Below are 27,168 nucleotides of genomic sequence, written 5' to 3'. Positions count from 1 at the left end.
TATAGGCTCAAGTGGTTTATTAAACCTATAAAAAGACTACACCAGCAAAGTCCCCATTTATCTGTAGAGTTCAGAAACTAAAACAAGGAATATTTTAGCTTAAAACCTTATCTCAAGAGAATCATATACACTTCACATGAATAAAAATACCTGAAACCAAAAAAAAAAACCTGAAACCAAACATTTTTAATTGCTCCAATACCCCAAATATAAAGAAAAAATTAATTCAGAAGACTGGGCAATCTCTATCTCCCCTCCACACTAACCACCCATCCCATGGAAGACCAAGGGAGATCAGACTTTCCAGACTTAGGCAACACCTGGCTGCCGCAAAATTCTACGGAGACTCCTTGTGGAACAGCAGTCTCCCATCTCTTGTGTCTCTCCCTGTCATGATCATGCAGGAAGCAAGTCTGGCTGTGCTATTTGTTATCACTGTCTGTCACCCATCTGCAACATGATATTGCTACAAAGGTAAGTACAAAGTAACGTATCTAGTTCCCTTTCCCCCAGAAGGTTGAGGCTCAGGTACAGGGGTAATTCTCCTGCGCACACAGTCATAATTTAGGCCGACTCAGTGACTTCAACAGGCTTCATCATGTGATCAGGTTTGTTGCCAGCTGCATAATGCTCCCACATCTGTAGATAGAGCTGCTCTAGTTCCATTGTGTATTGTTTGGTGTTGAACAGAGGGCTAGATATTCTCTGCTTCCAGACTTTGCCACGAATTCTCTTCAGGTATTCTAGATCAGTTCCCAGTTTCACAGCTATGTCTTCATACTCTTGTCTATTTTTAGCAATCAGCTCAAGACAGCCTAAACAAGTGAGCTGGGAAGCTGCAACTCGGGAAGCAAGAGTCTCTCCTGGCATAGTCACCATGGGTGTCCCCGACCAAAGGACATCCATCCCTGTGGTGTGTCCATTACAGAGTGGAGTGTCCAAGCAGACATCAGCCAGCTGGCCTCTCCGAACATGTTCCTCTTTAGGAGCAACTGGTGAAAAAATGATACGGTTCTGGGGAAGGCCCATATTTTGCACGTACTGTTGAATATTAGGTTCTCCTACTGCTGGGAAACGCAACAGCCACAGTACGCTATTGGGAACACGCTTCAGAATATTTGCCCACATCTGCAAAGTAGATGGGTCAATTTTATATAACTGATTAAAGTTACAGTACACAATGGCATCTTCCGGTAACCCGTACTGAGAACGTGTGGTTACAATAATGGTACGGGGAACCTCCTCTCCAGTGGCAGCCTTATTGTTGATCTGGGTAGTTGCCAGTCCATTGCTAATACTGAATCCATTCATTGTTATCTGAATTTGTCCTCTGTTAATCATTTCAATAACTGCTTCTGCAATCGTATTCATAGGAATGACAGGCATATTGAGAGCTATATTACTGCTGTCTGTGTTGTTTCCTCCATCAGGACATTTCATCTTGACAATTTTCACATCTGGTAGACTATCAAGAAATGCTTTGAGGTCGATGCCATTCAGCACAATTCGATTGTCATAAATGTGCCCATTGGACTTAAAATCGATGACTGCTTTTTCCTTCAGGTGAGGGAACATGTTAGCATGATCACCAATAAAGAAAGTATGGGGCATATAAGCCAGTTTCTCAGAATACTGCTCAGCAACTTCAGCAGGTGAAGTTTCCTGATCAGTGATGATATAATCCATGAAAAGTGCGCCACTAGTCCCAGGGTACCCCAGCCACATTGCCTGAATAGGAGCTGGCCTGAGAGCAAAGAGTTCATTTCGAGCACCCCTGGTATAACCATTCATATTTACAAGGATGTGTATACCATCTTGATGGATGCGATCCGCTGCTTTTCCATCGCATGGAATCTGAGAAAGATCAACGAAATGATCGGCTTCTGCCATCACCTTCGCTCGGAAGTTTGTGCCATCATCTGGGCTCAGGGCATAACAGAATACCTCAAATTTATCACGATTGTGCATGCCTGGAATAGACTGCATAAGATGAGAAGTAGGATGGTTCCCAAAGTCAGAACTCACGTATCCTACACGCAGTCGACCATCACTGAGCTTCAAGTCCTTTGGATGTTCATATGGTGGTTTATGAAGGACACTGATGTTATCCAGGCAGAGGTGCCCATGCCTCTCGGCAATAGCCTTCCTGACGCCGTGAGAAAGAGGATATAACATGCTGTGATGAGGCTGCACGGAAGGCAACCTGTTCTTCTCTAACTGGTCAGCCACAACGCTGACCAACCTCTTCATGAGCTCATCATAGTCTGTCCAGTCACAGACAGTCTGCAGGCAATGAGCCAGATTACAATAAGCGTCAGGAAAATCAGGTTGAAGCTTCAGAGCAGTGCGATAAGAAGCAATTGCTTCTGGAATATTCCCTGAATCCTTGTGAATGGAAGCCAGATTGCTGTGGGCTTCCGCAAATGCAGGGTCAATCTGAATGGCACGGGTATAACACTGCAAGGCTCCCTGAACATCCTGCATCCCCGTTAGAGTGTTTCCCATATTACAGTAGGCCTCAGCAAAGGTAGGACGGATTCGAATAGCCTCCTTATAATGCATCAGAGCTTCCTGCACTTTTCCCTGCTGCTGCAATACACTTGCTAAATTTGAATGGGCAGCAGCAAACTCTGGGAAGACTTCTAATGCTTTACGATACAAGCGAACTGCCTCTTCAATGTTTCCCTGTTCTCGCTTGGTATTGGCTAGGTTATTCAGAGAGTCTGCATGGGTGGGACACAGCCAGAGAGCTGTATTATAACAATCTTCTGCTTCGGCAACACTGCCCTTCTCTTTGAGAGCGTTGGCTAGGTTGCAGTAAGCGGCCGGGAAGTGTGGTTGCAATTCAATAGCTCGCCTGTAGGTGTCTATTGCCAGATCTATCAGGCCTTGCTCATAGTATACACAAGCCAGGCTGCCATGTACCACTGCATGATTTGGACTCAAGCTTAGGGCACGAAGGTAAGCTGCCACAGCTCGTTCAAAAATCCGTGCCTCTTTGAAGACATTTCCTAAATTGATATAAGCATCCAGAAAATTGGGGTCATGGGTGACAGCCTTTTCAAAGTGATGAATTGCAAGCCAAATCTCCCCTTGTGCATTGAAAACACAGCCAAGATTACTCCAAGCTACTGCAAAGTTCGGTTGCGTCTCAATTGCTTTCAAATAACATGCCTTGGCTTCTTCCAAGCGACCCAGGGCTTTGAGCAGGTTCCCCAGGTCACTGCAAACACAGTACAGATCAGGATTGTACTGAAGAGCAGAGGCGTAAGCTTGTACTGCCCCTTCCATGTCGCCTGCTGCTACCAAAGCGGCTGCCAGGTTAATATAACCATCGATGAAATCTGGTTTGAGACGCAACGCATGCCGGTAATGCTCGATTGCTTCCTGCAACTGCCCGCTTTCCTTGTACACATTCCCCAAATTCGAATAGGCTTCTGCCAGAAGAGGGTTCTTTTTAATTGCCAGACTACTAAAGTGGGCAGATCCGTCCAGCCTTCGACACCGGAAGTGTATAGATGAAAGTAATAAAAGTACACCAGTATTGTCTGGCTCTTGTCTCCAGAGCTGCATGCAGTGTCTCTCAGCTGCCTCAAAATCTCCCGCCTGATAGGCTCGACGTGTCAACTCTGCTAACCCTTGGAAGGAAAGCATACGTTTCGTTGGGTCTGTGCTGTCGGCCACGTTGCCCACGGAAGACGCCATCTGGAGCTTCTGGAGGGAGTGCGAAAAGAGGGTAATTGAGTCCCGCTGCTGCCACTACTGGCAAGAATGTTTCTAGAGGTAGCAAATACAAGGGCAGCAGCCGTACCACTGCTTTGGCGGGCTTAAGCGGCGGCAACAGTTACATACACTGAACCTTAGGAACTCTGGTTGGCCATCTATGTCTCACGGTCTTGAAAAAATCACAATGAAGTCTTTTTTAATTGATAAAATGGTTCTAAAGTTTATCTGGAGATGCAAGAGGGAAGAGATGTGGGGACATATGTATATGTATAACTGACTCACTTTGTTATAAAGCAGAAACTAACACACCATAGTAAAGCAATTATACTCCAATAAAGATGTTAAAAAAATACAAAGTTTATCTGGAAGAATAAACGGGGCTATTGATAATAGAATTCTGAAAATTAAAATTAAGAGGTTAGACTTGTTCTAATGGATACATTTTAAAATGAATGCTAAAGCGACAACCGTTGAACCACTATGATACAGTCAAATAGAAAGCTCTTATACATCTAGTAGAAAGTGCTCAAACATCTCTTTATATTTTTGGAAACAGTGAATGTTGGAGGAAATAATGGTAATAGAGAAAGTATAAAATAATGTTGGAATAATGGTTAAGGAAGGGTAGTTAATTTTTTACCTTAAAATACGTTCTAAAACAAATTTGACTGTATTTACCTAAAATCAATTATAGAGAAGTTAATGTAAAAAAATTTAAATCATTATTCAGAGGGAGCACAGAAAATATGTAACAGATTCACGATGGTATAAGTCACTAAATCCAATGACTTTGCAGGACCAACTGATAATCTTGACTACCAACACTCTTTTTCTTCCCTTTGCTTCCTTTGACTTCTATGACACACACTGCCCTGATTTTTCACCTCACTTTGGTTGCTACTTCTCCAATTCCTTTGCAAGATTATCCTCCTTTGAAAGCCATTACATGTTTGAGTTCCTCAGGGCCCATTCCTTCTCTACACTGTCTCCCAAGATATTCACATTTACCCACGGCTCCAATTACCACCTCTACTCAGGTGACTCAAATTTAACTCTCCCCCAGGCATTTCTTACCTATCAGTATAAGTCAGAATCCCTGAAAGGGAAAGGTGGCACACTCAAATGTACCGTAATTAAGGAGACTGTAGTCAAGAGATCATTTGCAAAGCGTTTGGGGAAAACAACAGAGGACAGTAGTCCAGCATCTCAGGGAGCTTTTACTGCCTAGGCTTAAAGGAGGAGGTTAGGGACTTCCCTGGTGGCTCAGTGGTTAAGAATCCACCTGCCAGTGCAGGGGTTCAAGCCCTGGTCCGGAAAGATCCCACATGCCACAGAGCAACTGAGCCTGTGCGCCACAACTACTCAGCCTGCACTCTAGAGCCCGCGAGCCACAACTACTGAGCCCACGTGCCGCAACTACTGAAGCCCGCGTGCCGCAACTTCTGAAGACCGGGCACCTAGAGCCCGTGCTCTGCAACAAGAGAAGCCACCGAAATGAGAAGCCCACTCACTGCAACGAAGAGTAGCCCCCACTTACCATGACTAGAGAAAGCCCGGGCGCAGCAAAGATCCAACCCAGCCAAAAATTACTTAATTAATTTTTTAAAAAAGGAGGAGGTGGAAATGATTACTGGATTCGAGAGAGAAAAAAGAGGAAGAGGTGGGAGGAAGAAGAGCAGGAGGAGCAGGAGGCAGAGGAAGAGGGTTTGAAGGAGGCAGGGTGGAAAGAGGAGGAGGTGGGGAAGAGGAAGAGATGATGCAGGATGTATATCGTATCAAGTAAATACTCAGCCTTCACGCTTCTTCCTTCATGTACCTCCTATGGGCTGAATGCAACTAGAAGGCAGAGCACACGGGAGCAGGTGCTGGGGATACATGGAATCTTGACATCCCACACACGTCAATGTCTCCGGGCAGGGATCAGCGTAGAGATGGGTGGAGAGTGGCTCTAGATGGGGAGGCAGAAGATATCTACCTAACAGACACCTCCGGCTTGGCTTCTTCTCTAGGACATCCCAGGGATATTTAAAACTCAGCAGGTCCAAGATTAAACTCATGAACTGCCCACTCCACAACCTCTCAAGAACAAGACTAATGAAAAACAAACTGGTCCTCTTTCAGTGTTTTCTGTGTCATCAAATGGTATCAAGGTCAGGCCTGTCTTCCCATAACTGTGCAGGAATGGATTGGAGTGGGGCAAGAGTAGGTGCAAATAGATCATTGAGGACGCTATTCCCCTAGTCCAGACACAGATGATGATAGAATGGGCTGAGGAAGTGTTGGTAATGATGAACAGAAGTGGATGGATTGAAGTGGATAGATTGAAGAGATATTTAGAAAGCAAAATTGTTAGGACTTGTTATGAGATTGGATGTTTGGAGGTAAAAGTAATGTGGTTGTCAAAGATGACACCTTCAGTGATTTCCCATAGATCTTAGGAAGGAGACACAACTCCTTAACATGGACTTACTGGCCCTGCGTGGTCAGCATCCCCCACTTCCCACCCTTCAACCTTCCGCCTTCACTTACGCCAGGCCCCTCTGATGATGTGGACCATGTTCTACATTCTTTCAGTCCTTCCTGTTTCCTGTGCTTGCCCCTGAGCAGGACATTTGGACCTGCTCTTTCCACTGCCTGTAATGCTCTTAGCCCACTACCTAAGTCCTCTTTATCATTCTTAGCTCAGTCACCACTTCCCCAGGAAAGCTTCCCCTGACTTCCCTAACTAGACCTAACCCTCCTATGAAAGCGCTCCTAGACTGGGTCCTTCCCTCTGTAGCCTCTATCCTTTAGTAGCTTACACACACTTGTGTGGCTTTTCAGTGAACGTCTAACATATTCTCAATCCCCCACCAGGATATGAACTCCACGAGGACAGGGGCTGTGTCTTTCTTGTCTCACAATAAATAGTCTTATTGCCTCTCGTAGTGCTTGGCACCTTGTAGTACACACACACACACACACACACACACACACACACACACTCTTTAATGAATGAATGAATAAAAGTAAAAGCAATGGAATACATCATGCAGAAACACACTGATGGATTTAATAGACTTAAATTATAATCTTCTCTATATTAAACAAGAGTAAGGAGTAAATGATAAGTGATAAACTTAGAGATATATTCATAATATAAAGACAAGAAGACTATATCTCAGTAGAGTTCTTGCCACATCAACAATACAAATAATACCCAACAGGAATTGACAAAAACAAAACAAACAAAAAAAAACCCCTAGAACAGAAAGAGTTATGACAACTTTTCACTGTAAAAATTGAAACTCCAAATAAAACTGGCCTAAACAATATGGAAACCCACTGTATCACGTAACCAGAAGGATAGGATGGCTTCCCTCAGGATCATGAGACGGTACCCAACGATCACCGGGGACAGCATGCTTTCTTGTGCACATTCATCAGAGGAGAAATGCAGTCTCTTTGTTAGCAATACAGTACAAATCCTGGGCTTCCCTAGTGGCGCAGTGGTTGAGAATCTGCCCGCCATTGCAGGGGACACGGGTTCAAGCCCTGGTCTGGGAAGATCCCACATGCCGCGGAGCAACTAGGCCCGTGAGCCACAACTACTGAGCCTGCACGTCTGGAGCTTGTGCTCCGCAACAAGAGAGGCCGCGATAGTGAGAGGCCCGTGCACCACCATGAAGAGTGGCCCCCGCTTGCCGCAACTAGAGAAAGCCCTTGCACAGAAACGAAGACCCAACACAGCCAAAAATAAATAAATAAATAATTAAAAAATAAAAGGAATTCCTTTAAAAAAAAAATATTTAAAACGTGAAATTTTGATGACGTTTTAAAAAAAAAAGCATATTCAAGGAAATATAGAAACCTGTGATCTTTGGTGGGATTAGTTTACCTAGCTGTGCACTGAAAGGTAATGGTCTTTTGAGCCCCCCCTCTCACACTATCCTGCCCCCTGGGGCCACAGATAAACCTGTTAGCTAGAAAGCAAGCTGGTTGAGGCTGGGCAAAGATTTATGTATATCACCCAGGGCAAACTTTTTTCTGAAAAGGTGGGAAAAGCCTCAATAGCTATGAGGAAGGTGGATTCCAGAAGGCATGAATTAGCAATGGTCCTGAAGGGAATCCTGCAAGGGAATTCGGAGAAGATGGTCAGAGAATGAGGGCCGAGCTAGGAAGGGGCAGGATTGATATATGAGCCATAGTCCTTCATTGCGTTTGGAAATGGCTGCATTTGGCAGAAGACATCCTTATTCTTCAACGAACAGAAACATTTGCTTCCAAGTCATCTGGATTTTTTGCTCCCCTAAATAAATACTTCTGGATTCAATCAGAGTGGGAGACAAACAAATTTAGTTGTTTAAAATCCCACTCATATTTCTGAGCCGTTTTCTTATCAATTATCTTTGCAGTATCTTTCACTTAGTAAGTAACTGAGGTGCTAATTCTTGGTCTTGCAATGTGATACCAGACCCAAGCCATATTCTTTGAAATCATTGGGTTAATGTGTCTTCATCTAGAAATGTGACTCCTCCTAAAACGATTTCCCTTAAAAACTGTGGGACATTGAACCATTCCAATTACCATTGGGCTCGCCAGTGATACAGATGGTGGGAAATTCCACCATACTTTATATATTATCTCATTGCCACTATAGCAAGAACTTGCTGAACTCTTTAGAGATTATGATGTTATTAACTCAGGTTCCATTTATAGGCCAGCATGACAAGGACAACTGCTTTCCTGTGTTGCATTTATTTCTTGATACTGATTCTTCCTCTTGCTTAGAAGCAGTTCCTTCATTGTTTCAAGTTAGTTACATTAATTTGGATCCGTTTTCCAATGTCAGACTATTTGCTTTTAATCATATGGTCTTGTCATCTGCATGTGTACTTTATTCTTAAGTTACTGATTACATTTAGAGGTAAATGAGTTAATATGCACCCTCACAGATCAACAAGAAACCATTACACATCTAGGCAGTAGTGACATAGAAATAAAGGCTCCCTCTTTTGTAAGCAGTTTTTTTTTAAATGTGAGTCCAGTAGCACTGAAACTTTCTTCAGCCTTACATAGTTGAGTAGATTTTAGTATGTCATCTGTGTGGATTATGAGTTTGTAGGCTTTGGCTCTGAAAGCTGTAATTACCAATGTTTGAAAGACATCTGTGAGGGTGAGGATATGGAGAAGATAAGCCAAAAGCAAGATATACAATTACCACACCCTGTCTTCCTATTGGGAACTCTGGATGTTTGAAGCAATTAGGACGTTTTACACAGGTCCTTCTCCTATCAGAGTGCAACATCAGGTTGCTCTGAATGTAAGTCATCAATCTTTCAGGCAGGAAGTGTCCTCTCTCACATACACTATCAGCTCATAGGTCCTTCAATGACTAGGGGTGGAAAAGATCCATACTTCTCTATTACTGAGTGAACATATCCCTGACTGTCCTGCTATAAAGGCAATTTTTATAGAGGGAAAAACACTGGGCCTGGAGTCAGGAGAGCTGATTCCCAGCTCTGAATCTCTCATGTGCTATGACCCTGGCCAAGGCTTCAAGCCTCAATTTTCCCAACTGAAAAATGGAAATAGTATAACTACCTCACAGAATGATCACAAGCAAAATGGACATATTTATGAAAGTGCTTTAAAAATACTATGAAATTTCTATACAGTTCAGGATATAGAAAATAAAAAATCATGTAGAGTTGCACCATTTCTTTGGAATGTTAAATATTTGTTTCTGTTTTCATCTCTGGTTAAATACTGAACATATATGCTTTCAATATTTAGGAATGCACTGAATGCAGAGCTCCGCTATGAGTAGCTATGACTTGGAAATATTGGGAGAAATGACAAGATTCCTTGTTATTGATAATTAACAAAGGAACCCTTTCTTTCAAAGGTAAGGGTAGCTTAAACCTGACTCACAGTACTTTGCTCTGCCTGATTTTCTTTAAGGAAAACTGCTGAAAAGTTTTCTAAGAATAAGTGAGGTGAGATTGGCCCTTGAGTAAGGAGAGTGGGCAGCTAAAGCCTAAAGCTTCTTTCTCAATAACAAGTTTAAGTGCCTTGTTTATTTTCATGGGATTAAGTGACACTTGTATAAATACCTTACTGAGTAATGGTGCTGTGGCAAAAGTGAAGTTTATTTAAGACACTGCTCCACCCAAGGTGAGCAATTAAAGCAGGTATGTGAACTAAGTCACCTTTGGCTTCTCTATTCAACCCGATGAGTAAGTAGTACTAGAAAGGAAAAATGGTGTGGGGTATATGGCATGGCTGGAGGTGGGAAGAAATAGGAAGGCAGAAGAAGCCTCCCTGAAAGAATGAAGGAAGTGTGAATGGTGGTAGGGAAACTATAACAATTGAAAATTGATTCCGACTATTGATATCAGTCTATCAAGTTAATGCAAATTAAGGTGGCATGAGATTTCTTAAAAAAAAAAAAAAAAGCCTTTTCCCCATACAGTGTAATAATAACCACCTTATTTTAAATGTAGCCAAGAAGGGCTGTATTTGCTCATGTGATAGGGTTTCCATACTTCCCACACCTGGGGAAGTATCAGCTAATATTGATTTAGCACTAATTTATACCTGATGGTCAAGACCAACTAGAATAGAGGAAAACTGGTACAAATTAGTGAGGTCCTGTGGTCCCAGTAAGTGGTCTGGGGCCCAACTGTTGTATATCAATACAAATAACTCTTTCTGGGAAGGAATGGAAAAAATATTTTAAATGGATCTGAATCTGCTCTCAGAAGCTCTAGTGCTATCAGGCTAAAGATCTCCTCTAAGAATGTTAGGAATGGGTAAGATCAAGTTACAGTCTTAGATTTTTATTATGTTTAGCTTATTAATTTGGGAGGTAAGCAAACTAGAAGCAGAACAGGCTTTAAAACATCTGAGTTTGTTATTATATTATGAATAATAACTGTTAGCTGGTCCATTCCATTTACCTTTTCATCAATGAAATTCTCTATAAAGAAATATCCATAAACTAGTCTTACATTTTAAATATCGCTGCAGATTATTTGGAACCATAGAATTAGATACCAATCCACTGAAAACTGTTTTCTTTGGGTAATTTCCACGAATTGACGTCAGTTATCCACAAATCTTTGTATTTGGCTAAACACTGAGAAAATATGTGGGGCCTGCAATTAAACTTAGTGAACTTTTAATCATTTCTAATCCACTGTTTCCCAAATTGGCCAAATCATAAACATCACCTGGGGAACTTGTTAAAAATTGTACAATCCTGCCCCTCCTGCTCCCAGACCTGCTGAATTAGACTCTCTAGGGAATGAGGCTGAAATCTGTATTTTTAGAAGGGCCCCAAGAATGCCTGATGAGATATATGTTTGGAAAACAATTCTATGTCCTTGTCGTATTCCTCATGATGTCAGAGCTCTTCAAACCCCAATATTCCCTTCTGACTACCCCTCTCCTCAGTGATCGCAGGCTTTTTTTCTGTTCCACCCCACCTAAGAAAGAAGGCACATTCCCACCAACCACTGTGGCCCTCAGCAGCAGTGAGTCTCTGCGGCAGGTGCAGTGGAGAGCGTCTACCATCTTGGGTGGGGAGGTCATGGAGTATAGGGATGGAGGTGTGGTCTGGAAAAGTCTTTCCAGAGATTCCCCTTGACAACCAGTTGTAGATGACATTGCTACCTCCTCAAATGGCCACGCTCAACTTCCTTTGCTCTACATAAATTTTTTCTTTACCTTCACTCTCTTAACGTCCCTTCTTCCTGTAAATGGAGGGGGAAACATTGTCCCGTTTTGTCAAACTTGTGCTCTTGATCAAATCCTCTACTGCCTCGTGGAAACTAAATCTATTAGTCCTCCTCATTCCAACTTCATTTTTTTCTCTTTTGGCTTCTATAGGCATATCAGTAGATGTTTCTTCCCTATTCTTTTTAAACTAAAGCAACATATACTTTCTTGGACTCTGATGAACCCCAAGATCCCATTTGACTTCATGCCTTCTGTTTACTGTCAAATTTCTCAAAAAGAGAATTCTACATTACTTGCATTCATCTTCTCACCCTTCTCATCAACCCAACTGTACCCTGGCTTCCACAGAGCCACATTTTATGGACACTGTTGGTGTGAAGATTTCCAGTGATGAGATCCAATGACTTTGCTTAGCCCTTAACCTTCTTCCCCATCTAACAGCTTTTGACATTGCTGATCACCACATCCTTTTAAAGACTTTATCAATGAGTCATCATTTAACTATAAGAACAAAAACCTATTCAAATGATGGAAACAGCAAGGGGGAGGGTAATATAAGACCAAAGAAACTCTCTCACAGAAAGTATAATAGGGCTGCACAGGGATTAGCATCAGGAACTAGGAAGCTATCAGTAACCAATAAAGTTTTAACAAATAATTCTCGGGCACCTGCTATATTCCAGGCACTCCTAGGTGTTCAGTGACCAAGTAGTCAACAGAAGAGACAAGGTCCCTGCCTTGAGAGACTTTATAATCTAGTGGGGAAGGCTTACATAAACAGGTAAACAATTGTGTATTTACACCATATAATGAGCACTACAGATGAAACGAACTGACCTAATGATACATTATTATAGGTTATTAGTGATAGGCAAGGACTTAGAAAGGATACTCTGAAGACAAGGCATTTAAACTGAGATCTGAAGAATGTGAGAGAGCCACTCAGGGCAACTGAGGATTGGGGCTGTGGAAGGAGTGTTTTAGGCTGAGGATACACCTGTGTGCAGACCCTGCAGTGCTGTTTCGGGGGAAGTGAAAGGAGGCCAATGTGGCTGGAACTTAAAGGGTGAGGGGGAGAATCGAGGGAGGTAAGGTTGGAGAAGGAGGCAGAAGCCAGAGCAGGCCAGGCCTTTTAAGTATTTAAAGGAATTTGGATCTCATGGCAAACTAATTGGAAAACATTGAACTGATTTAAGCAGGAAACAACAGGGTCCGATGTATTTCCAGGTTTACCCTGACTGATGAGCAGAAAATAGATGAAAGGAGGCAAGAGTAGAAGGTAGAAGACCAGTTGGCAGCTACAGCAATAGCTCAGGTAAGAGATGATGGCAGTTTGGTTTAATGTAGTAGCAGAGGAGATGGAGAGAAGTGGATGGACTACACATCTATTCACGAGGAGCAAATAAGAGGACCAGCTGATAGGTTAGAGTTGGGGAGGGAAGGAGAGGGAAAAATCAAGAATAGTGCCTGGGTTGTCTTGTTTACAATACCTGGGTGAATGGTGATAACATTTACTGAAGTGGGAAAAAGTAAAGATAGAATTTCTTTTTAATAGTGAGGGGAGGAAAGCAGGTTGATACAAATTGAGAGTTTAGTTCTATTTCAGATACAGTAATTTCAGATATTCACGGAGACTTGACATGTCATACAGACAAATGAATATCTGAATACAGATTTTGGAGGAAATGTCTAGGCTAAAGAGATTAATTTGCGAATTTGTTACCATTTTTAGTATTTAAAGCTATGGGAATGACTGAGATTACCAAGAAGGTGAGTTCACAGACAAGAAAGCAGAGAATAGAGCCCAGTTTTTAGAGGGCATTAGAGGAGGAAAAACCCCTGAAGGTCACTGAACAGCAGTGGTTAGAGAATTAGGAGACAGACCAGCCAATAGAAGAGATTTGGTTTTCAAGAAGTTGAGCCTGACCAACTGTGTTGAAAACTGCTAAAAGTTGGAGTAGGATGAGGTTCAAGGAACATCCACTGGGTCCAGCAATATGTAGGCTGTTGACAACATGGATTAGCAGTTTTCATTGGCGTGGTGGGGGTGGAAGTCAGGTTCGAGTAGATTGAATAGGAAATCAGAGTTAACCTGTAGACATCTCTCTCAAGAAGGTTTGCTGTGAAGGGATCAGAGAATTAGTATTACAGATGGAAAGGGATAGCATAAGAATCTTTGTTTTTTTCTAAATGTTAGGATGGAGCATGTTTATACATATTGGGGATACTCAAGAATTTGATGATGAACAAGAGGAAGGGAATAACTGAAGAAATGAAACCCCTAAGAAGAGGGGAAGGAATTTAAATCATAAGTAGAGGAATGGCTTTTGACAGGAGAGGAAGAAAGAAAGGAGAGATGGGTCCAAATGCCAAAAGATTTGTAGATTTGATGGTAGGAATATACTGGAGTCGCATCAGGGTAGGCAGGTGTGGGGATGGTTTTAGAAGATTGAAGAAAAGGGATAAGACAGAAAATAGTCGTCATGGGAAAATAAGCATACTCTCAGTTTCTCTCTCTCTCGCTCTCAGGTCATCTGTTCTCATTTTGATTTTCTGCAAGTCACTTCATTCGTTTCTTTCAGAAGGCAGGTTTCCTCCACTTTTCTGTCTCTGTGACAGAAGATGGCCACCCCATGCACAGGTTTCTGTGATCACCCAGTTCATGCCCTTAATAGAATAACATTGTATTTCTTAATTCCAAATTCCCAGGGGAGAAAACCTGATTGGTGCAGCTTTGGTCAGTTATCGAACTCAGGTCAAACCGACCATGGTCAGAAGAACAAGGTCAAATCGTACAAACATAGCTGTCAGGCCCAAACCCTCTGTGTGTTGGCGGAGGATTAGATCTTAGAGAAGGGGACGTGAGCTCCCAGATATCCCACAGACATCTACCAAACATCCTCTGAGACACCAAATTCTTTAATTAAGAAGTTCTTCCCTTCTGCCTTCTTTCCTAGTTTTGTTTTCTTTGGATTGTTTATTTGCTTACTTTTCCTCCTCCACTAATGTATAATTTCTCAAAATTTTCGCCTTGATCCTCTTTTTCTTTATTTCTATATTTTTCTCCCTCGCCAACTTCATTTGTGCCCATGGCTTCAACTATCATATGTACATGGATAACCCCCCAAACCATACCTATGCTCTTCTCAACTATCATTTAAAAACTGCTCTTAAAAACTCCAAACGAGTTTTTTTCTCTTTTTTCCCCTTGTATCAAAATCAGATGATGAATGTTAACTCAACTAGTTACGGTAAACATTTCATAATATAGGTAAGTCAAGTCTTTGCGCTGTGCACCTTCAACTTATACAGTGCTATATGTCAATTATATCTCAATAAAACAAAGGAAAAAACTGTCTCCACTTGAATAGCCTCTGGTTCTCTTATTTATAGATGAGCTCATTATCGTCTCCCAAACCTGCTCCTTCTCTTGGCTCCCTATTCCTGTTAAAGCCACCACTATCCTCTTAGGCATCCAAGCCTGAAGCTTCAGAGTTGTCTGACGTCCTACTTTCAAGGTCCATCAGCTAAGAAGGAGTATCACCTGCATCTTTTCCTCCCCTCCATGTCCCCTATCATTCTCCTAACTCTCATTACCTAAACTCCCATGGACTATTCTCAAAGTCTACTAAATCATCTTCCAGTTTACAGTCTCCATCCAGGTTGTAAACTATTCTTGCATGAATATTCAAAAAGCCCAGCTCCATTCATGTTCTCCCCACCCGCTCAAGAATCTTCAACAGCTCCTCCCTGCATACTCGATAAAGGGCAAGCCTTGCCTGGCAACCTCCATGACATGTCATCAACAGACCAAGACTTATCTTCCATTTACCATCAGTCGAGGCACACTGCTCGATCATCTCCTAACACAGCCTGTGTATCCCTAGTGACAAGATTTCCTCATACTCTTCTTTCCTGAAGCCTTTCCTCAAAAGTGATCTTTCCCTCCCATTGCTTCCATTGGCTTTATTTGCATCTCTCTTATGGAAGACCTGTGTTTAGACATGGTTTCTACCTTTATCTGTAGAAATTACCTTTTTACCTCTGAGAGACTACAATTTACCAAAGTATGAAAACAAGGATCTCTTACAGAGTATACAAGAGCGTCGCACTTTGAAGGCATTTAATAAGTGACTTCATGAGGAGTTACTAAGGCCTGATGCTAGTATTATTGCTATTAAATGCTCATGTAGGCCTATTAAATATATTAATATGAACCTTTTCAATAGGATGCTTGGTAGGACACTGGAAACCTTTTCAATAGGATGCTTGGTAGGACACTGTGCTATAAAAAGTTTAAAATAATTTTAATAACTTCTCTAGTCAAGCGCTGCTGATGAGTTGATTGCACCTTAACAGCAGTCACTCAACACACTTATATGGTAAAAAGTAAAATTCAGTCACAGAGGAGGAAATTAATCGACACATTTTAATCACTCCAAACTCTCACTTAAAAAAAATAGTATTATGATAATCAAGCACAGTCTCTTCATAGGACCACTACTGCTCTCAGGTACTGTTGACACCATGTTTGGAACTAAAACAAATGAAATGTCACAGCAAAGAGAGAATATTTGCAGTTTTCTGGTCCCCAAATCTTTATTTAGCCTCTGAATGTGTTGGCTTTGTACAATATAGTCTTTTAGTTAAATGATAAAACTCTACTTATGTATCAGCTTAGGGGATGTGCCCCTGGCATCATAGTTGGTGATAGGAATTGCTGTGGAGATGAAAGCTGAAAAATTGGTGGTCCTCATCACTATTTTCTATCCAGGTAGGAATAATTGCATACATACTCTTTTGATATTTATCACTTAAAAAACAAGATACCCCCTCTTTCTCTTGCCTCTTCTGAACTTCTTTTAAAAACAAAGCATAGGGACTTCCCTGGCGGCGCAGTGGATAAGAATCTGCCTGTCAATGCAGGGGACACGGGTTCAATTCCTGGTCCGGGAAGATCCCACGTGCCGCGGAGCAACTAAGCCCGTGCAACACAACTACTGAGCCTGCGCTCTAGAGCCTGTGTGCCACAACTACTGAGCCCATGCGCCGCAACTACTGAAGCCCACACGCCTAGAGCCTGTGCTCCTCACAAGAGGAGCCACCACAAGGAGGAGCCCATGCACCGCAATGAGGAATAGCCCCTGCTCGCCACAGCTAGAGAAAGCCCGTGCACAGCAACGAAGACCCAGCGCAGCCAAAAATAAATAAAGTTAAATCTTTAAAAAAAAAAAAAAAAGCATAGGGAAAAGCTCCTTGACATTAGTCTTATCAAGGATTTTATGGTTATGACACCCAAAGCATCACAACAAAAGCAAAAATCAACAAGTGAAACTACATCAAACTAAAAAGCCTTCTGCACAGCAAAAGAAACAATCAACAAAGACGAAAAGACCACATATTTGATAAGGGGTTCATATCCAAAATATATAAGCAACTCATGCAATAGCAAAAAACCAAAACAATCCCATTAAAAATGGGCAAAGGATCTGAGTAGACATTTTTTCCAAAGAAGATATTCAAACGGTCAACAGGTATATGAAAAGGTGCTCAACATCACTAATCATCAGAGAAATACAAATTAAAACCGAAATGAGATACCACCTCACACTTGTTAGAATGGCTATTATCAACAAGTTAAGCAATAATAAGTACTGGTGAGGATATAGAGACATGGGAACCCTTGTGCACTGTTCATGGGATTGTAAACTGGTGCAGCCACTATGTAGAACATTATGGAGGTTCCTCAAAAACTTAAAAATAGAACTACCATATGATCCAGCAATCCCACTTCTGGGTATATATCTGAAGGAAATGAAATCAATATCTCAAAGAGATATGTGCATTCCCATGTTCATTGCAGCACTATTTACAACAGCCAAGATATGAAAATAACCCAAGTGTCCACTGATGGATGAATGGGAAAAAATTGTGGTATATATACACAATGGAATATTATTCAGCCATAAAAAGAATGAAATCCTGCCATTTGTGATGACATGGATGAACCTTGAGGGCATTATGATACGTGAAGTAAGTCAGATGGAGAAAGACAAATACTATATGATCTCACTTACATGTGGAATCGAAAAAAATCCAGACTCATATAAACAGAGAATAGGAGCAGGGGCTGGGGAGTGGGAGAAATGGGTGAGGGTGGTCAATGGTACAAACTTCAAGTTATAAGATGAATAAGTTCAGGGACGTAATGTACAGCATGGTGACTATAGTTAACGACAGTATATTGTATATTTAAAAGCTACTAAGAGAATAGATTTTAAAAGTTCTCATCATAAAAAAGGTTTATAACTATGTGAGGTGATGGATGTGTTAAGTAACCTTATCGTGTTAATCATTTTGCACTAAATACCCATATCAAATCATTACATTACACGCCTTCAACTTACACAATCTTTTATGTCAATTACATCTCAATAAAGCTGGGGGGGAAAGAAACAAAGTAAAATATTTATTATTTACATGAAATGTTCCTTTCTACTTAATTAAATATATATATTTTTCAGTTTCCTTACACAGGCCTCTTGAGAATTGCTCCTAACAGAGAGAGAGAACTAACTACAAACCAGCAGATGTCACTCTGTAAGGGATCCTCCTCAACTGTCCTTCTCTGTCAGTTTCAGTTGGTTATTTTTTTTTCCTGCAAATTTCAACTGCCTTTTCTCCATTACCAGTTTCAGTTTCCATTTTCAACATCTGATGAGCCTCCAAGAGCCACTAGGACTAGTATTTTTTTTTAAACATCTTTATTGGAGTCTAATTGCTTTACAATGGTGTTAGTTTCTGCTTTATAACAAAGTGAATCAGTTATACACATACATATGTTCCCATATCTCCTCCCTCTCGCATCACCCTCCCTCCCACCCTCCCTATCCCACCTCTCTTAGGACTAGTATTTTTCACTTTGCCTGTATAAGGGTCATAATACAAGATATGCTTCCCTTTTGAATGCTGGCCCCAGTGCGAATATCTGTTTAGTTTAAAAAGCCACATGGAACATTTTTCTACTCTGTGGCTATGTCTTTGCAACAGTGATATACTTCTTATTATCCATTTTTTTTTTCTGATGAAAGGCACAGTTTAGTTCATGGGACAAGCACTGGTTAAAATTTGCTACTCTTTTCAACAACATTGAGCAAATATTGTCTACCAGGTACCAAGCACTATTGTGGAGAGTCAGCAGTAATAAAACAGATAAAAAGTCTTGCCTTCATGGCTCTTACATTCTACACGGACAGAATAAAAAATAATTAAAATATACAATAGGTAGGTGGTGATGTGTGCTCTGGGGAAAAAAAAAGGAAGAGAGTAGGGAACATCTAGGGGGTGCTTGCCATTTTAAAAAAGAGTTTTCAGAAAAGCTTTCATTGTGAAGGTGATGACATCTGAGTGAAGACCTGGAGGAAATGAGGGAGCAAGCCATGTGGGTAACTGGGGTAGGAACTGCTCAGGCAGAGGGAACACCTAGTGCAAAGGTGCACGTAGCCTGTCACAAGCAGTAAGGAGTTTTACTGTAAGCATCTGCCAGGGACAAAAATTCAGGCAAGGCTCTTTTTGTTGCTGCTCTAAAGAATCCACCTACGAGAGAGTTTAATCAGCTGAAGATGAACATCAGTGCAGATCTGTTTAGTGTTCTCTCTCAGCCGTGACCTCATTTCTGATACTGACAGCCTGGACTGCCTCTTAGATTTGGTTGGGGCTTGGATGCATCCCCTGGCAAACCTGGATGAAACTAGAAGAGGGAGGTTTTGGTAGCTCTGTAGGCCCGTTAGTTATCTCATTCTCTCTTCACATGGGGCTACATATTAATCAGAGGTAGCCAATGATTCCAAGTTTTAATGCAACCTAAAGTATAGTCCATTACCATACATGAACCAAGAAGTAAGTGTAATCGTTCTACCTCAGATTAGCTAACGGTGGAATCTTGTTCCACAAACAGCCAAGACACGGGTTACTGAGAACAAAGGTATTTCCCATGCCACCAAATTGCGCTTTCAGTGTTGTCTTCTTCTAGGTAGGTCAACATAGTAAAGAGGTCATTACCAACATTAACATATATAGAATTTCCAGGGATTATGTTACACTTATATTCAACAAATAGAGATAATCTGCACGGGACCTAGCCATCCCATAGCTAGCACAGTCGGGTATGCTCTTCTCGCCCAGCAATCCACACTTCCTTCTAAGGGGGGTCCCAATTTACTGAGGGGTATGTTTTCCTAAAACTTCTTTTCATACCCTTGGAGCCCACTCCCAAACTCACTAAGAATAAAATACTGTTAAGAACTCAACAAATGGACATTGGAAAGCCGATACTGGGTTTAGTTGATTTTAGCCCACCTTTGATTTGTTTGGAGACTGAATTCCTTACACATAAAGATCAGTATTTATTTCATGAGAACAAAGGTTTAAGAGGCAACCAAGATATATTTAGTAAAGGGAAGGTGATTGAACCTCCAAATAGGTCATGGTGACTTATGAGCAACTGAAAATAGTATTTTAAGATCACACTAGTTCTCTGTGTGCATCATTTAGATTTGTTTTGGTTGTCTGATTTAAGTTGGCGTTGGCAGTTTTGAACAAACACAGAAAGACTTTAACACATGGCTAGGTAGGTTGTTTTAGATGCAAATCAGGTATTGATCATTAGGACTGTGGCTTGGTATAAATTTAGAATTACTGTAATCTAAAGTGTTGGGGTCGTTACATACTTATATTTAGGAGTGGCCAGAGATAACATTTCTATTATGAAACCATGCTGTAATCAAATCGACAACTTGGCAATTTACCAGCATTTTTAAACACTTCACATATTTTAATCCGTCAATTTTTGTTCTTGATATTCTGAAAAAGTCATCAGAAAGAAGCCATTTATCATTCTTTTTCCCCATGAAGGAAGGCAATTTCCTAATGAATGAGGAAATCTTTCATTTCAGATGGAAAAAATAACACAATAGGTCAATTATACTAAATTTAAAAGAGTAAAGTTTATACTACATTTATATTTAATATATGTTATTCTGGAAAGCAAATACATGTGAACACAATGGGGATAATAGTAGTATCGTACCTTGTGGATTATAGGAGGATTGAAGGAATTAACACATAAAACATTCTTACAACAGTGGCTGACACATGAAATGCTCAGTAAATGTTAGCTGTTATTCTACTATGTGATAAAGTGAGGAACTGTCACTAGTATTCATGGGTGCAATTCTTGCATTTTACAGAAAAAGTGGTTTCATCCACTCTTTACAGAACCTAGTATGCTTTCTGTTCTGAGGGCACAATGAAGCTGAGAGGGATGGCTCCTCTAAGTGAAACTGACCCCTGCATTTAGTGCCTGAAATCAGAGGAAGCTTGTCAGTGTGGGCAGACACCAAGAGTAGACCAATCTGATCTCCCACTTCTTTTTTCTCTCATGGAAACGAATGGAGGGTATCTGATGTGGACCCTTCAATCAATTGTTCCTGCTTAATGTTTCAAACCTTGGTTTACTGTGGGGTAAACTTCGGTTCCTGACAGTCATCCAAAATCTTAGTTTCTCTTCAGTTCCACTGCAGAATAAAAACTAAATTTACCCCAGTGGATTATTACATCAAGTCTGGTATTATTTCTCCCAAGAGGCCATCTGCTTCTGGGAAAAGACAACAGGGCGTGCCCTCCATTACACCTCCATTTAACTGACGGTGCAATGATGGACAAGTCCTTGTTGACCCCTGCAATTCAGAGTTATTTTCTTGGAACAGAAGATTTGATGATCTCTTTTCACTCCATAGGATAACTGTAAAAGTATCCACCCAGTGTTGAATCCAACCCCCAGACATTGCTTCTGATGGCCTTACATTCTTTTGATTAGTCTACTCAACACAAAAACTCAGATTACTAAAATTAGTGGGGAAGGGATGGATTCTTCTCAAACATCGCACCACCAGAACAGGTGTACTTGCAAAGTCAAGTTTGCCTGATGGATCCTCTGTCTCAAGTGGTACAAACGGCCCTGGAGGGTGGAGCCCTCACAACCTGCTTCCCTGGGCGTGCGCGTCTGTGGGTGTCGGGGTACGCGCAGGACACACACGGACCCACTGTCCCAGGGCAGCCCAATCACGGTCCCCCTCTCACCTCAAAGCCCGTCAACTCTCACGCCCCTCTTTGAACGCACAGCCCCTTTCTCCGCCTTCGCTCCTTCGTATCCCGCCTCCAAAATAGGACGCCCACTTTCGTTGGCAGGTGCTCCTCTCACTCCTACCCGGAAACCAATCACTCGCGTTCTGGTGGAGAGTGACGGAGACAATGGGAATTCTCGTTGCGTCATCTGCCCGCCCCGAGCGCCGGGAGGCGGTGCAGGGGGCGGGGTACGGGTTGCGGGGTTAGGTGCCTTATGGAGTGAGGAGCGGGCAGAGGAGGCGGTGGCGCGGCTCCGCGTTCAGCCAGGCACCTCGAGGCCTTTTCCCCCTACCAGATCCCCAGAAGCAGGGATCCCGACCCTCCCTGCAGCTGCCGGGCTCTCGTGCGCGTGCAGCCCCGCGCGTCTGCGTGATGCCGGCGGCTGCCCCTTTCCCGTGTCAGCGCGAGGCCCGGGGCGGCGGCGGCGGCGGCGGCGGCTCCGGGCTCCTCGCGGCCCCGGCCGTAACCGCCACACCCAGCCCGGTCGGGTGGTTGGGGCCGTTGGACGTTTGTTTTCGCAGCCTTCCCCTCCCCCCCTCGCTGAGGCGGCGGGGGTGCGCGTTGCGCAGGGGGAGCCGAGAGACTCCTCCCCCTCCACGATCCCCCCGCCCCTCCCCCTTACACACTCGCACGCACTAGCGCGCCGGCTCCCACAAGCTCGCGCGCCTCCCGCTCCGCGCCTCGGTGTTGGCCGGCTTCGTCCAGGGCCCGCGGAGCCACCATGTGCACTGCCTCCTCCTCTGCGAGTTCCTCTCAGACTCATCCCCCGCCGCAGAGGATGCGGCCAAGCGCCGTGGGTTCCCCGCCCGCCACTCCCGCCGCCGGGAGCGGGAACGGTGCGGGCGGCGGCGGCGGCGGCGGCGGCGTGAACTGCGCCCCGGTTGCGGGAGCCGGCCGGCTGCTGCAGCCCATCCGCGCCACGGTGCCCTACCAGCTCCTGCGGGGCAGCCAACAGTCCCACGCGCCCGCCCGCCGCCGCCGCCTCGCTGGGCAGCCTCCCGGGGCCCGGCGCGGCTCGCGGCCCCAGCCCGCCCAGCCCGACGCCGCCGCCGCCCGCGGCCCCGACCGAGCAGGCGCCGCGGGCCAAGGGCCGCCCGAGACGGTCCCCAGAGAGCCACCGGAGGAGCCACTCACCTGAGCGCCGGAGCCCCGGCTCGCCCGTGTGCAGAGGTAGCGAGCCCAACCCTTGCGTCCCCCCGGGCTGCGTCTCCCCGACGGTGCCCTCCGTGGAAACTTCAGCCTCTCCGGGCTTCTCTTTGCTAGTGCATTATGGAAGGTGTGAAAGTGGCTTTGGGAACCTCACCCGTCTGCGGTCGCTGCGGGGCTTGGATGAGCGACCTGCGGAGCAACTTTTATTTGACCCTCCTGCCGCCCCTCAGCTTTTACCTTCCATCACTCGCCTGGATCGAAAGGTTTTTCAGTTTAAGAGCTGATTAACTCACTCATGTGTTTGCTGTTTGTAGTGGGGGAAGGAGGAGCTGGGCGAAACACTTAAAAACAACACGCACACAAACTCTCCGGCAGCAGGTAAGGTGGTGGTTGTAATCTGTACAGCCTCTTTGTGCTTTCCTACAAAGTTCCTATAACGTGTCTGTGCCTACCGGGATAATTTTTTGTTTTCTTTTTTGGGGGTGGGGAGGTGGAGGCACCAGTTATGATGTAAGGATATCCTGTTGGGTGTGTAGAGGGGACAGTTTTGGATGTGCAATTGAAGTGTACAGTGTTTGGTTTGGCTTTTTTTTTTTTTGGGGGGGGGGCTCCCTCTTTTCTCTATATAGTCACATGCATCACGGCGGTACTGCACTGGAAACAGTTTATGCCCAACTCAAGACTTTCATGGTAAATTTCTAAGGACCTATTTGTGGAGTGTGCTCCCTTTTCCCCTTCTATTCGTTTTTCTTAGGTGTCAAAGGTAATGGTGAGCTGGTGGATGCTGTCGGCTTCCCTTAATGTTTTGTGTTTTGGTGTGGTTTGGTTTATGTTTAGGGACACGGTGAATGATCTAGTTTAGTCCTGGGGGAGAAGAGGAAGTTTAGCCAAAACAGGGATGTAAAGCTCCTAAGGGAGGGAGGAGGCGCTCATGTTATTAGATGCCACGCTAGGGCTACAGATGCTGCTGCTGCGTTGTGCAGAGAACCGATCATACCGAGGGGGAAACTCTCTGCTTGGAAGGGAATCACTGTGGAGCCTGTGCAATGTGTATGGAGGATGTGTAATTTTTTTAATGGAGTTTTCTTGATGAAGGTCTTAGACTTGGAGAAAGTGATTGTGTTAAGATAGATTGCAGTTTTGGTGTTTTGTGTTAATATTTCTGACGTGTAATTAGCATGTTGTTAAGGCCCTTGTTTTCAGACCACTTGATGGTGAGGCAGGGTAGGATGTAGTGCAGTGTTATGTGTCCAGGAGCACCGAGAAATGCATCCTGTAATCAGTATGCACCGGAAGGCATTTGCTCCCCCACTCCTCCCCCAGGTCAAGCCAGCTGCAGAAACTGACATCCTCCAGCAAATCCTGAATGAGTGAATGAAAACAACGTGATCGCCCTAATAATGACCACAACTGAACACACATCTTTGGCTGTATTTTATAGAAAAGGCCACCGTTTTCTAACAGATTAATGCCATATGCAACTCCTTTGCACATTTTCTAGAACTGTATGAAATGAGAGGTAACAGAATGAAAAGAAGGCAGCAGTTACATAAATTTTTGAGTGATTTAGTTTCAACAGTACATAAACTGAGTTTTGGGATTTTCTTTTAGGGACTAATGTAAGAGCCATAAAATAAGCACTGCAGAAAGACTGTGTTCAGAGGGTTTTGTGGGCATAGTGAGTAGTTTCAGCAATTGCTGCAACAATATATTGGTCATCTAGTACCTCCTCCCCTTTTGTTGATAAACACATCTTACAACAGTTCTTAGTACAACGTGTTTTTCTGCATCCTTCAGAAGTCTTAATTGCTTAGGAATTACAAGGTCCATCATCAAGTAGTTTTAATGAAATTTGTGACCAGGCTTAAACTGGCCTCTTTGTTGTAGTATGTCACATCTGAGTTGAATGCAATTTTAACGCAATCATGACGAAAACACTTCTCTGAGTCTGGTTGTTCAGGAGACAGATTTGCATCAGAGAGCTTGTATTGGGAATAGAAGAGGCCTTTCTGCTGTTTTTAACACCAGGTGGTTTTGTCAGTTTCTTACATTGAAATGATTTTGAATGTAGGCTCTTCTGCCCCCGGTTCCCTGATGATATTAACCTTTCTGTTACTTCTCCACATCCCACCTTGCTCCTCTCTACCTAAGTTAAAACGATACAACTAATCTATTCTTTTTACTTATCTATTTAAAATTCATGGTATGAACAGTTGAACAATTTTTCAAACAATTATCTACTCAGTTTCTTTTGAATTCTGCAAGGTTCTGACTTCAGTGGATTGTAGCCTCCACAGGTCAAGGCTCCTGCCGCTGCTGCTGCTGCAGACACTGACATCACTATACTGCATGAATGAAAAACAACAACGTGCTCCATTTCTGGCTCTCCACCTCCTTCCTTTTCTGCACACTCCGTGTGTGTGTGTGTGTTTAAGATGGTATTACGCTGCATTTGAAACTACATTTAAAACTGTTAAATTAGGGCTTCCCTGGTGGCGCAGTGGTTGAGAATCTGCCTGCCAATGCAGGGGACACGGGTTCGAGCCCTGGTCTGGGAAGATCCCACATGCCACGGAGCAACTGGGCCCGTGAGCCACAATTACTGAGCCTGCGCGTCTGGAGCCTGTGCTCCGCAACAAGAGAGGCCGCGATGGTGAGAGGCCCGCGCACCGCAATGAAGAGTGGTCCCCACTTGCCGCAACTAGAGAAAGCCCTCGCACAGAAACGAAGACTCAACACAGTCATAAATAAATAAATAAATAAATAAAAGAACGTGAATTTCTTTAAAAAAAAAAAAAAAAAAAAAAACTGTTAAATTAGGTAGGTGGTGGCTCAGGGATATGTGTTTAGTATAGAAGCATATTGCTTACAAAAAGCTTCAAGTGCTATGAGCACTTGGACTAGAGGTGACATAACAGCATTCAGTATTTTTTTTATCTGGACTGGTGGTTATGGAAGAAAATACAGAAGATGTAAACAATTTTCTTTGTAATTGCTTTACCAAAAGCAAGTTATGAGACAGTGTAATTTCTTAACATGTTAGATCATTATTATCTCCCTCTGAAACATTCTTAATATGCACATTTATAGGGTTAAGTCTAGAATAATAAAGAAATGATACCCAGATTATTTCACAAGGCTGAGGAAAAGCTGAATTATGTAAATAGGCACAATTTTAATATGATATTTATAAAATTTAGCAAGAAGACGGTAATTTTCTTTATTTTTGTAGCACAGTTTTAGATAATTTCAATGGGTATCATAATAGAAGATACATAAATCTCCAAACACCTTGCTCTGTATAGAGAACATGGAGTTTTAAAAATTGCAATTATCTTGTTTATGCATATGATCATATTTTTGTTTGCATTTTTAAAATTTTCTTTTCTAGTTTTAAAACTTCAGAGTTTCTTATTTATATTCATTTCTTCTGCCTTTAGCAAAATGTCCCCCTCCCCCTTGTTCAGTTCTGAAGGGTCTTGAAGTGGTGAATGACAAGCTACTGAATGCATCCTCAGGCTCCCTGTGATGTGTTTTTAATAGATGTAAAATCATGAAGTATTATGCAAATAGTTGTTGTTTTGTGATGGTAATACATAAGTCTACCTTTGAGATAAATAGAACAACCCAAATGAGAATATAGCAGGATGTTGTGTTAAAATTAATGATCTTTAAGCTAAAATCCTGAGTAACAATGAAAATATAATAAAGTTGCTTCTTTCTGAAAACTTCATAAAGCAAAACCTATGAATTCACAAACAGAACAAATACAATTTTATTGTGCTAGACAGTAAATAGCAATTGCAGGTGCTTTTGTGTTTTTTTGTAACGATTGAGCATGGAGATGAATTATAAATTCTGAAAGATATAAAAACCGTTGCGTTAGAGCACTCGATGTAGAATACCGCTTATTTTTAAGTGTACCAAACCTAATAACAAAAACATGGAAGAGCTCGTAATTTATATAGTTCCTGCTGTGGAAAATAGCATGTGTTGATTCCTGATTTAACATGCCTAATATCACTAACTCTAGAGTGAAATTTGATAAGAATTTTTCATGAGTACCTTGAGAGCCTTATTGTTTTATACATTAAGAAGTTATGATTATATTTTAAAAGAAAATACAAAGCCAGCTAGCATATAATGCTGAATGACTGCCTGCAGTGTGTGTGCATGTATGTGTGTGTGTGTGTGTGTGTGTGTGTGTGTCTGTGTTTTGATCAAATAATTTGCTTTCAGTTTTTTATTTTTCATTAAATTTTCCCTCGAGTCCTTTTTACTGCTATGCTCAGTTTGTGGACTTCCAACATTTTAAATTACTTTTTTTCTCTCTCTTTTTAAAGATACTCAGACATTCTCTTATAAAGTTACTTCTCAGGCCGATAT

The 27,168-nt window shown here is 42.6% G+C and overlaps 1 protein-coding gene across 2 annotated transcripts; it reads right to left on the bottom strand.

The window, feature by feature from the left end:
• Positions 1-241: 241 nt before the first annotated feature.
• On the bottom strand, positions 242-22,841 carry LOC132362760 (UDP-N-acetylglucosamine--peptide N-acetylglucosaminyltransferase 110 kDa subunit-like). Of its 2 annotated transcripts, none has more exons than XM_059917735.1 (2): positions 22,768-22,841; positions 242-3,714 (listed from the first exon to the last, which is right to left on the bottom strand). In XM_059917735.1, the coding sequence occupies exon 2, from the start codon at positions 3,703-3,705 to the stop codon at positions 565-567; it is 3,141 nt and encodes a 1,046-aa protein (XP_059773718.1). In that variant the 5' UTR covers positions 3,706-3,714; positions 22,768-22,841; the 3' UTR covers positions 242-564. The 2 variants fall into 2 exon arrangements, with proteins under 2 accessions (XP_059773718.1, XP_059773717.1); XM_059917734.1 differs by lacking the exon at positions 22,768-22,841 and adding an exon at positions 21,589-21,636.
• Positions 22,842-27,168: the final 4,327 nt, after the last annotated feature.

The sequence above is a fragment of the Balaenoptera ricei genome, chromosome 3 (genome assembly GCF_028023285.1).
Source record: "Balaenoptera ricei isolate mBalRic1 chromosome 3, mBalRic1.hap2, whole genome shotgun sequence".
Taxonomy (NCBI): Eukaryota; Metazoa; Chordata; class Mammalia; order Artiodactyla; family Balaenopteridae; genus Balaenoptera; species Balaenoptera ricei.
The sequence above is the reverse complement of the archived record's forward strand: the minus strand, read 5'-3'. Positions and strand labels throughout refer to the sequence as shown.